This window comes from Salvelinus namaycush, chromosome 9 (assembly GCF_016432855.1).
Source record: "Salvelinus namaycush isolate Seneca chromosome 9, SaNama_1.0, whole genome shotgun sequence".
Taxonomy (NCBI): Eukaryota; Metazoa; Chordata; class Actinopteri; order Salmoniformes; family Salmonidae; genus Salvelinus; species Salvelinus namaycush.
Genome location: NC_052315.1, coordinates 53,004,686 through 53,016,963, shown reverse-complemented (window position 1 = coordinate 53,016,963; position 12,278 = coordinate 53,004,686). Strand labels below are relative to the sequence as shown.

The 12,278-nt window shown below is 43.6% G+C and overlaps 1 protein-coding gene across 3 annotated transcripts in view; it reads right to left on the bottom strand.

Annotated features, from left to right (window-relative positions):
• Positions 1 to 11,842, bottom strand: part of LOC120054183 (cyclin-dependent kinase 17-like) — a 49,701-nt gene extending 37,859 nt beyond the window's left edge. For 2 of the 3 annotated variants that reach the window (XM_039001634.1, XM_039001633.1), the window contains exon 1: positions 11,508 to 11,841. In XM_039001634.1, coding sequence (XP_038857562.1) covers positions 11,508 to 11,563 — 56 coding nt within the window. In that variant the 5' untranslated portion in view covers positions 11,564 to 11,841. Of the gene's footprint in view, positions 1 to 11,507 lie in introns of all 3 variants that reach the window. The other variant, XM_039001632.1, reaches the window with a different exon arrangement.
• Positions 11,843 to 12,278: the final 436 nt, after the last annotated feature.

Below are 12,278 nucleotides of genomic sequence, written 5' to 3'. Positions count from 1 at the left end.
CTTGTGCCAAAACAGTGGAAAGGCTAACACTGCACTCTTGTACCTGTGTAGTAACACTGTACTTACAATAGTGTCAACAATATTATATTAACCATAGACAATATCTATATTATTAACATGTAATAATACCTGAGAATCATTGAGTGTAATGTCTACATTCATCCATCTAACCAAATAGGGTCTTAACCAGCTGACACTCGGTGTAGGGTGTAGTTATCCTTAAACGCTGATCTTGGGTCGGTTTTCCATTTCCCCCACTAATGCTTCGGGTGAGAATTGGCAAGAGGGAATGCTAATCCTAGATCTGTACTTAAGGGGAAACTTCACCCCGAAGCCGAACCCTCTGACTGCTGGGTGGCTACTGTATGCTAAGTGAGACTTTCACATTCAGCCTGACTGTAAAGTGAGAAGAAGAAAAAAAAAAGAGTTCGGTGAGAGTTCGGGAGGCCACAAATTTTGCTTACACGAGCATGTGTTGTCTATCGCAACTGCATTTCAGGAGGGGCCGCTTTCGGAGCCTGAGTGCCAGAATTCCTATGTTAATACCGTAGAGAAAGAGGAAGAGTTTGTATGAATGGCTATGTATAGACCAGAGTTACGGGACGGGGGAGTGTGTGGTGTGGATTCTGTGTGTGGTGTGGATTCTGTGTGTGTGTGTTTCATGGCAGCTGCTCAGTGAGGACTAGGGAGAGGCGGACACAAACCTTCAGCCAGCTGTCCTTGGCCTGGTCGCTTAAACATGAGCCCTGTCCACCACACACACACGCACCCCCACGGTTATGCTCATACACAAACACGTATTTATGCTCACACACACACAGGAAGGCACTCAAACATGCATTCACAGAATGCATATATGCACTTACTGCTGGCATTTCAAACACACACACACACACACACACACACACACACACACACACACACACACACACACACACACACACACACACACACACACACACACACACACACACACACACACACACACACACACAGTTCCCTAAAATAAAATTAGGCACCGAGCAAATTTCAGGTCTGCTGAGCGCAAACGTGAACATTGTGTGTTTACTATGAACACTGAGGATGTACCCGCTTTAAGTTACAGTTTTAACCGTGGCCAAATGGCTTCTGTGGCTATTTGATCATAATGTAGGCCTACTAGAGTGGCCTACCATAAAATAATCTGGAGAAAATGCATCCCATAACATTTTAACATGGAAATAGCTGTTCTATCATTCAGCCTACAGTAGCAGCCAATGTGTGGTGTTCAATGTAGGCCTACATTCCATGACACGTTTGAAAAAATATACAGGGCCTGACATTAACCTGTTTATCCACTTATCCTTCAGACAAGGAGGAGACGGAAAATGTTGTGTTGTTTGATGCAAAAAACACTTTACAAAATAAAATGCATTATTATTCCCATACCATTATTACAGAGAATCAGACAAATTATTCTACCCACTGCCTATTTAGCTTATTCAAGACTGTCTCAAAATACAACACTGCCCCTTTAAGACAAAAAAACAAAATCTCTTTACATGACTCGCTTTTCAAATATGTCAAGAAATGTGCACGTTTTGTGCTCTTGTAAGAAGCAATCTTTCCCCTATTGCTAAGTACAAATTATCTATAACTGGACTATTAACTCACTAACTAGCAAAGGATATTCACAAAATGTCTACACGTGGCTACATGCAGCTCTCGCTTTGATCTCAAAACAAGCACATTTGATCTCAAAACAAGCACATTCATTCTGTAAACACAGTCCAGTTCAAAGTAAATGGCACAGCTCCACATATGGCAATGGTCTATTTGCATACAGTGCATTCGGAAAGTATTCAGACTCCTTGACTTTTTCCACATTTTGTTACGTTACAGCCTTATTCTAAAATTGATTCAGAAATAATAATAATTCTCATCAATCTACACACAATACCCCATAATGACAAAGCAAAAACAGGTTCTTAGAAATGTTTGCTAATTTATAAACAAATACCTTATTACATAAGAACTCAGACCCTTTGCTATTAAATTTTAAATTGAGCTCAGATGCATCCTGTTTCCATTGTTCATCCTTGAGATGTTTCTACAATTTGATTGGAGTCCACCTGTGATAAATTCAATTGATTGGACATGATTTGGAAAGGCACAACTCTATCTATATTAAGGTCCCACAGAGCTTGCCGCCTGGCCAAACTGAACAATCGGGGGAGAAGGGCCTTGGTCATTCTCCAAACACCCGACAGGGCCAACATCCCCGTTATTTGCAAGAGGAAGCGACGCAGGTACATAGGACAAAGAGCAGGATGCCTGGTCAAGACCTGGAAAAGGCGAGTGGGAAAGCTGCCGTTACCATCAATACTACTCGCCAACGTGCAATCATTGGACAATAAACTAGACGAGGTACGATCACGAATATCCTACCAACGAGACAGCAAAAACCAATCAAAATCAAAAATCCTATGTTTCACGGAATCGTGGCTGAATGACGACATGGATATTCAGCTAACGGGATATACGCTGCCACGGCAAGATAGAACAGCACACTCCGGTAAGACGGGGGGGTGGTCTGTGCATATTTGTAAACAACAGCTGGTGCACGAAATCTAAGGAAGTCTCTAGATTTTGCTCGCCTGAAGTAGAGTATATTGTTATAAATTGAAGGCCACACTACCGGCCTAGAGAGTTTTCAGCTATACTTTTCATGGCTGTTTATTTACCACCACAGACAGATGCTGGCACTAAGACCGCACTCAGTCAGCATGTACCCTGTATAAGGAAATAAGCAAACAGGAAACCACTCACCCAGAGGCGGCACTACTAGTGGCCAGAGACTTTAATGCAGGGAAACTTAAATCAGTTCTACCAAATTTCCATCAACATGTTAAATGTGCAACCAGATAGAAAAACATTTCTAGATCACCTGTACTCCACACACAGAGACGCGTACAAAGCTCTCCTTCTCCCTCAAACACCAGTGACACAGTCTATGAAGCAAATACTAAACTACAGGACTGTTTTGCTATCAGACTGGAACATGTTCCGGGAATCTTCCGATGGCATTGAGGAGTACACCACATCAGTCACTGGCTTTATCAATAAGTGCATCGAGGACGTCGTCCCCACAGTGACTGTACGTACATACCCCAACCAGAAGCCATGGATTACAGGCAACATTCGCACTGAGCTAAAGGGCAGAGCTGCCGCTTTCAAGGTGCAGGACTCTAACCCGGAAGCTTACAAGAAATACTGCTATGCCCTGCGATGAACAATCAAACAGGAAAAGCGTCAATACAGGGCTAAGATTAAATCATACTACACCGGCTCCGACTCGCTTGTCTTATGTGGCAGGCCTTGCAAACTATTACAGACCACAAGGGGAAGCACAGCCGTGAGCTGCCCAGTGACACGAGCCTACCAGACGAGCTAAATCACTTCTATGCTCGCTTCGAGGCAAGTAACACTGAGGCATGCATGAGAGCATCAGCTGTTCCGGACGACTGTGTGATCATGCTCTCCCTCTGCAACTGGATCCTGGACTTCCTGACGGGCCGTCCCCGGGTGGTGAGGGTAGGTAGCAACACATCTGCCACGCTGATCCTCAACACTGGAGCTCCCCAAGGGTGCGTGCTCAGTCCCCTCTTGTACTCCCTGTTCACCTACGACTGCATGGCCAGGCACAACTCCAACACCATCATTAAGTTTGCAGACGACACAGCAGTGGTAGGCCTGATCACCGACAACGACGAGACAACCTATAGGGAGGAGGTCAGAGACCTGGCCGGGTGGTGCCAGAATAACAGCCTATCCCTCAACATAACAGGTTGTGGACTACAGGAAAAGGAGGACCGAGCACGCCCACATTCTCATTGACGGGGCTGTAGTGGAGCAGGCTGAGAGCTTCAAGTTCCTTGGTGTCCACATCAACAAGAAACTAGAATGGTCCAAACACACCAAGACAGTCGTGAAGAGGGCACGACAAAGCCCATTCCCCCTCAGGAAACTAAAAAGATTTGGCATGGGTCCTGAGATCCTCAAAAAGGTTCTACAACTGCAACATCGAGAGCATCCTGACTGGTTGCATCACTGCCTGGTACGGAAATTGCTCGGCCTCTGACCGCAAGGCACTACAGAGGGTAGTGCGAACGGCCCAGTACATCACTGGTGCTGAGCTGCCTGCCATCCAGGACCTCTACACCAGGCAGTGTCAGAGGAAGGCCCTAAAAATTGTCAAAGATCCCAGCCACCCCAGTCATAGACTGTTCTCTCTACTACCGCATGGCAAGCGGTACCGGAGTGCCAAGTCTAGGACAAAAAGGCTTCAACAGTTTTTACCCCTAAGCCATAAGACTCCTGAACAGGTAACCAAATGGCTATCCGGACTATTTGCAAATTGTGCCCCCCAACCCCTCTTTTGTGCGCTGCTGCTACTCTCCGTTTATCATATATGCATAATCACTTTAACTATACATTCATGTACATACTACCTCAATTGGGCCGACCAACCAGTGCTCCCGCACATTGGCTAACCCGGGCTATCTGCGTTGTGTCGCACCCACCACCCGCCAACCCCTCTTTTACACTACTGCTACTCTCTGTTCATCATATATGCATAGTAGAGGTCGACCGATTTATGATTTTTCAACGCCGATACTGATTTATTGGAGGACCAAAAAAGGCCGATACCGATTAATCGGCCGATTTCTTTTATATTTATTTATTTGTAATAATGACAATTACAACAATACTGAATGAACACTTATTTTAATATAATACATCAATAAAATCAATTTAGTCTCAAATAAATAATGAAACATGTTCAATTTGGTTTAAATAATGCAAAAACAAAGTGTTGGAGAAGAAAGTAAAAGTGCAATATGTGCCATGTAAGAAAGCTAACGTTTAAGTTCCTTGCTCAGAACATGAGAACATATGAAAGCTGGTGGTTCCTTTTAACATGAGTCTTCAATATTCCCAGGTAAGAAGTTTTAGGTTGTAGTTATTATAGGAATTATAGGACTATTTCTCTCTATACGAGTTGTATTTCATATACCTTTGACTATTGGATGTTCTTATAGGCACTTTAGTATTGCCAGTGTAATAGTATAGCTTCCATCCCTCTCCTCGCCGCTACCTGGGCTCGAACCAGGAACACATCGACAACAGCCACCCTCGTTTCAGCATTACCCATGCAACAACTACTCCAAGTCTCAGAGCGAGTGACGTTTGAAACGCTATTAGCGCGCACCATGCTAACTAGCTAGCCATTTCACATCGGTTACACCAGCCTAATCTCGGGAGTTGATGGGCTTGAAGTCAAAAACAGTGCAATGCTTGAAGCACAGCAAAGAGCTGCTGACAAAACGCACGAAAGTGCTGTTTGAATGAATGCTTACGAGCCTGCTGGTGCCTACCATCGCTCAGTCAGACTGCTCTATCAAAAAATAGACTTAATTATAACATAATAACACACAGAAATACGAGCCTTAGGTCATTAATATGGTAGAATCCGGAAACTATCATCTCGAAAAAAAGACGTTTATTCTTTCAGTGAAATACGGAACCGTTCAGTATTTTACCTAACAGGTGGCATCCATAACTCTAAATATTCCTGTTACATTGCACAACCTTCAATGTTATGTCATAATTACGTAAAATTCTGGCAAATTAAGCGGCCCAAACTGTTGCATATACCCTGACTCTGCGTGCAATGAACGCAAGAGAAGTGACACAATTTCACCTGGTTAATATTGCCTGCTAACCTGGATTTCCTTTAGCTAAATATGCAGGTTTAAAAATATATACTTATGTGTATTGATTTGAAGAAAGCCATTGATGTTTAGGTACACATTGGAGCAAGCACAGTCCTTTTTCGCGAATACGCACCGCATCGATTATATGCAACGCAGGACACGCTAGATAAACTAGTAATATCATCAACCATGTGTAGTTAACTAGTGATTATGATTGATTGATTGATTGTTTTTTATAAGATAAGTTTAATGCTAGCTAGCAACTTACCTTGGCTTACTGCATTCACGTAACAGGCAGGCTCCTTGTGGAGTGCAATGAGAGGCAGGTGGTTAGAGCGTTGGACTAGTTAACTGTAAGGTTGCAAGATTGAATCCCCGAGCTGACAAGGTAAAAATCTGTCGTTCTGCCCCTGAACAAGGGGAACAACCATTCCTAGGCCGTCATTGAAAATAAGAATGTGTTCTTAACTAACTTGCCTAGTTAAATAAAGGTGTAAAAAAAATATATATAAAAAATGTAATAAAATTTTTAAATCGGCCAAATCGGTGTCCAAAAATACCGATTTCCGATTGTTATGAAAACTTGAAATCGGCCCTCATTAATCGGCCCTTCCAATTAATCGATCGACCTCTAATTCATAGTCACTTTAACCATATCTACATACTACCTCAAATCAGCCTGACTAACCGGTGTCTGTATGTAGCCTCGCTACTTTTATAGCCTCGCTACTGTATATAGCCTGTCTTTTTACTGTTGTTTCATTTCTTTACCTAATACCTTTTTTGCACTATTGGTTAGAGCCTGTAAGTAAGCATTTCACTGTCAGGTCTACACCTGCTGTATTCGGCCCACGTGACAAATAAACTTTGATTTGGTCAGGGAGGTGACCAAGATCCCAATGGCACTCTGACAGAGCTCGAGAGCAGCCTACCACTGCTGTGTCGTCTGATGGGGGAACCTTCCAGAAACACACCATATCTGCAGCACTCCAACAATCAGACCTTTATGGTAGAGTGGCCAGATGGAAGCCACTCCTCACTAAAAGGAACATGACAGCCTGCTTGAAGTTTGCCAAAAAGCACCGAAAGGACACTCAGACCATAGGAAACAAGATTCTCTGGTCTGATGAAACCAAGATTGAACTCTCTGACCTGAATGCCAAGCGTGACGTCTGGAGGAAACCTGGCACCATCTCTATGGTGAAGCATGGTGGTGGCAGTTTTGCAGCGGCAGGGGCTGGTCGACTAGTCAGGATTAGTGATGTACTGATATAACATTTTTGGCCGATACCCAAAATTTTCCCTTGCCAAAAAACCTGATACCGATATTAAACATTTTAGCGGCCTTTTAAGCATTCTAGTACAGTTAAATAGTTAACACACCCACGGACGCAGCGGTCTAAGGCACTGCATCTCAGTCCTTGGTTCGAATCCAGGCTGTATCACATTCGGCCGTGATTGGGAGTCCCATAGGGCGTCGCACAATTGGCCCAGTGTTGTCTGGGCCGTCATTGTAAATAAGAATTTGTTAACTGACTTGCCTAGTTAAAGGTTACACACACACACACACACACACACACACAGACCAAAAAGTTATTTTGTTGGCATTTACGTATGTCCCCATTACCAATAAAACATAATCAAAACCTATTTCTTTCACTTACTTGCTGTGCTGTTTCATTGTCCATTTCTTCAGTCGTTTCATTCTCAACCAGGATTTCTATGGAATGCCATTTGGGCTTTGCGTGTCAAAATGTAAATAAAACACTATTTGACGTGTCAAATAAGCTTGTTGACCAATCAGGACCTGAATATGACTGCACGTCACAATTTAACGCGTTCATTCATTTTTTACGTAGTTATTACACATTGATTACACTATCACTCGTATTTCATGTCACGATTCATCGATACGTATGCTATGATGCTGGTAAAGTTGTCTCGCGCACCTACAGTGCTGGTCATAAAAAAAAGCGAGCTAGGTCATGGATGCAAACAATGTTCTTCCCAAAGAAATAGCAAAACGACATAATCTGTTTCAGTAGATATAGTTAGCTAGCTAACTATATAGCTAGGTGTCATCATCTAAAACAAACCTAATCTATAAGACAGTTCTTTTTTGATTAATGGGGGTCCGACCCATCTATGTTAAGCTAGCCACAATAGTGGACTTTGTGGTTAGCCGTCAAATTAAAAGTAGGGCATAATCCTACTATTTGTGTTCATTTGCATCACTGTCAATGACATACTTTTATTTTGAAGGCAAACTGCATATTCCACTATTGTGCCTAATACTTATTGTGGTTAGCTTCACAAGACATAACTCGGTCCGGTCGAGCCTCACTAGCCAGATGAAGCTAGCTGGCTGCTTATAACGTTAGCTTTGGGCAACAGGGTTAAGTAGCTGGTTAGCTATTTATTTTCATGAACTGAAGTTCAAGTTCAATAGGCGAACAACAAGTGGCAACCTTGCTAATACTTACTCACAAGGATTCCTAAATCATTGCTAAGAATAATGTAAATGACTGCAGTTTCTACTGATCATTGTTTTCAGGCTGGTTGTATTGGTGCTAGCTAGGTACCAAGCTTTAGCTACCCCAGAAGTTGCGGTCGAACAAATTATGCTGGGGTTTGCTTGTTTGCAGACTTTTTTGTACAGCTTTGACGGTGCTATTGTACCTTTTTTGACACGCAAAGACCCAAACCGCGTTCCATAGTATGTATGTCGTGAAGCTAGTAGCAGTGACGCTATTACTGTGTATCTCCGGTAGGGCAACATCTGAAAAATAGCGCACTTGGTAGTGTGTACCAGTGCTCGACCAATCTGCGAAAGCTAACATCACCCACGACAGAGAACGGTTGATTGTCAAGGGCAATGAATTCCATTATCTTGGCTTTAATGGATTTCCCCTTTGAGTTGTCTCGCTGAAATGTTCTTACTCTTTCAAATGACTGCTCGACTTGTTGATTGCTCGATCCACACAGCAGACATTGTGTGGGCTAGGTTACGAATGCTGTGTTGCACGTGTAGCGCGAAATTTTACATGGTGTCATTACATCATGTACCTACGTTTATATAGGTATGCAAGGTTGCTTTGACATCGGTTTTTAACATTGGCATTAAACTAGACATTTTTAGCTAATATCGTCCGATATGTTCATCGATATATCATGCATCCCTAGTCAGGATCGATGGAAAGATGAACGAAGCAAAGTACAGAGGAGATCCTTGATGAAAACCTGCTCCAGAGCACTCAGAACCTCAGACTGGGGCGAAGGTTCACCTTCCAACAGGACAACGACCCTAAGCACACAGCCAAGACAATGCAGGAGGGCTTCGGGACAAGTCTCTGAATATCCTTCAGTGGTCCAGCCAGAGCCCGGACTTAAACCTAATCGAACATCTCTGGAGAGACCTGAAAAATAGCTGTGCAGCAACGCTCCCCATCCAACCTGACAGAGCTTCAGAGGATCTGCAGAGAAGAATGGGAGAAACTCCCAAAATACAGGTGTGCCAAGCTTGTAGCGTCATACCCAAGAAGACTGAAGACTGTAATCACTGCAAAAGGTGATTCAACAAAGTACTGAGTGAAGGGTCTGAAAACTTATGTAAATGTGATATTTCCTACTGCAGTTCTGACTGGTTATGTCACCGGTCTGCGTAGAGTACGGTCTGCGTAGAGTACGGTCTGCATAGAGTACGGTCTGCGTAGAGTACGGGCTGAATGAATGTCAATGCAATAGGGAGCGGCGAGACAGTCTCGGGAAACTGCGCACCCACGCACATGTGCAGCTTATAGAGACAAGTGTGATAGCACACACACCTTCCCAAGCCGTCCGCATACACACCCAACCACACACACACACCCTCAGAGAGCACAATCTGATATATCCTACCCATCCTACCCTGTGGGCATCAGTGGTGCGTGGCTACAGCTGTTTCACAGAAGGTCACGTTACCCTGCCTTACAATCCCACCACCATCCCAAATGTCTTCACCAAGGTAATACAACGACGTCAAACACACACACACACACACACACACACACACACACACACACACACACAGAGGAAAGACTCAACTCCACCTTGGTGGCAACCATCTCCTTACAACCTCAGTGGGGCACCATGTAACACACAGGGTTATTTACATACAAAAGCTTGACATTTCAAAAAGAAGAAACAGCCCCACAACCAGATCTAAACATGGGTTAACGTTTGAATCACAGGCTGACATGAGAGAAACTACAACTTCCACTGCAACCAACCACCGAGAAGGACTACAACTATATACACATAGGTTATTACAACTCTACAATGCCGGTAATCAATAACACTATAATGATCAGCTCCAGGCTAAACTAAACGTGCAGCTAGTGGCTGCTCTGGGTCAGCAGTCTGTTCGTGCGTGTACTGTTCCTCTGTGAGCTCGCATTCAGAACAATGACGTCTTCCTTCAGGACATCCTGCCAACCCCCCCCCCCCCCCCCCCCCCCCACACACACACACACACACACAGACAGAGGGTCGTATAACGGGTTAAGCCCAGTCAAACAGTAACCATTAAAGGAAGAGGAATCCCAACAAAAGGAAGGAATGCCATGAAAACAACTGACTACCACTTGCGTCACCCTTGAACCCACAGACACTTTCCTGTAGTCTACTGTAAACCTGCTCTACCGGGTTCTGTCTGCCAAATGGCAAGGCTCCATCATGCCAACAATGTATTGCCATGTATCTATCTCCACACAAACATAATTCAAAGGTTTTCAAGTCAAATGAATCACTACTATTTCAAATACTTATTTACAGGCCCTTCCCAACAATAAATATAAAAATAATAACACAAGGAATAAATACATGGATACTGGTTGCAATCCATTGAATACCACTGCGATAGCTTCCTGTGATATTTTAACTAGTAAATCCTTTTTGGGGGGGAATGGGGATATATACTATGGGTAAAATGTAATATTATTTCATTCAAAAATGCCCCCCCCCCCCCCCCCATTATGTAATTTAAAAATATTTCAAGCCTGGTTTACAGCAGAGATTACTTTGTGTTTTCCGAAACATTTATAGGACAAACATGTAGATGGATTTGAAATGTAGGTCAGTATATGAATTTGGGGTATCACTTTACAATAGGGAATACAAGCCAAGTCGATACAATCATGCATAAGCCTGCATACTGTAGTGTACAATAACTAGTAGGGACAATGTGGTGTTATTAGTGGTGGTTTTTGCCAAATATATTTTCAATTAATAATTTCGTTTAGTTCCTCTTAAACCCGGTGGTTTCCTCATTAAACGACAACATACAGTATTTCTGCGAATTCAGCACTTCCAAATAGCGCACGCTTAACTATCCCATATTTTTAAAAACATGACAGCAGTGGCTTAGCTCCTGTCTGTGTATCTTTTAAATGTTTAATTATTCTGTGTGAAGAGTATCCAGTTTACCTTCCACAGCCTAATAGGCAGGACGGGACAACGCCAATTTGAATAGAAACAGCCTGTCCCCCACAATAGAAAGCTATTCACACACACACATACATACATACATACATACATAGGGGAGCGCTGTGAAGTAAACAATGCAACATTGTTACCCCATTTTGTGACAACGCGGGGTGGAATGTGTCTTGTTGTGGCCGCCACAACTCGTTGCTATCATCAAGCCACTTGCACAGTAGGCATTTGCTGCAATTTCGTAAGGACCCATCAGAAAAATGTTACCATAGCCCTCACCAGAAACGATGTGCGTTGTTCCGACCGGTGTCCCCGTCCCCGGAGCTTCTGTTCATGCCGGATGCCGTCTTTCCACTCGATGTAAAAAGAGGAATGCTTTGTTGTCTCGATGTAGTAGTTTATTATCTCCAATAATGTCACCTAAATCCGCGAGGATGTCGCTCCCGCCATGGCTATCGAGGATTCGAAGTTAGAACCTTTGTGGGGGGGGGGGGACAGTAGCGAGTGAACTGTTCCCTTTTCGGTTGGAGAACATACCAGCGTGAGAAACCGATGATGACGATGGATCGGTGTTGAGGGGTGTGTGCCTGCCTGACTACTGCTTGCTGACGGTGCCACCACCGCCGTGTCATCGAACGTATTTTTTTCAGACAGAAGAATTTCAACCCTGATCACTAGGGGAAATAGCGCCACCCACTTCGCTATGATCGCCAGTTCATTGTTAGAAACTTCATTAAATTACCGAACTGTTTAAAAAAAATCTAGTTAAATAGTACCCGCAAAACACCAGTCTCAACGTCAACAGTGAAGAGGCGATGCTGGGCTTCTAGGCAGAGTTCCTCTGTCCGGTGTCTGTGTTCTTTTGCCCATGTTAATCTTATATTTTTATTGGCCAGTCTGAGATATGGCTTTTTCTTTGCAACTCTGCCTAGAAGGCCAGCATCCCGGAGTCGCCTCTTCGCTGTTGACGTTGAGACTGGTGTTTGCGGGTACTATTTATTGAAGCTGCCAGTTGAGGACTTGTGAATCGTCTGTTATTCAAACTAGACA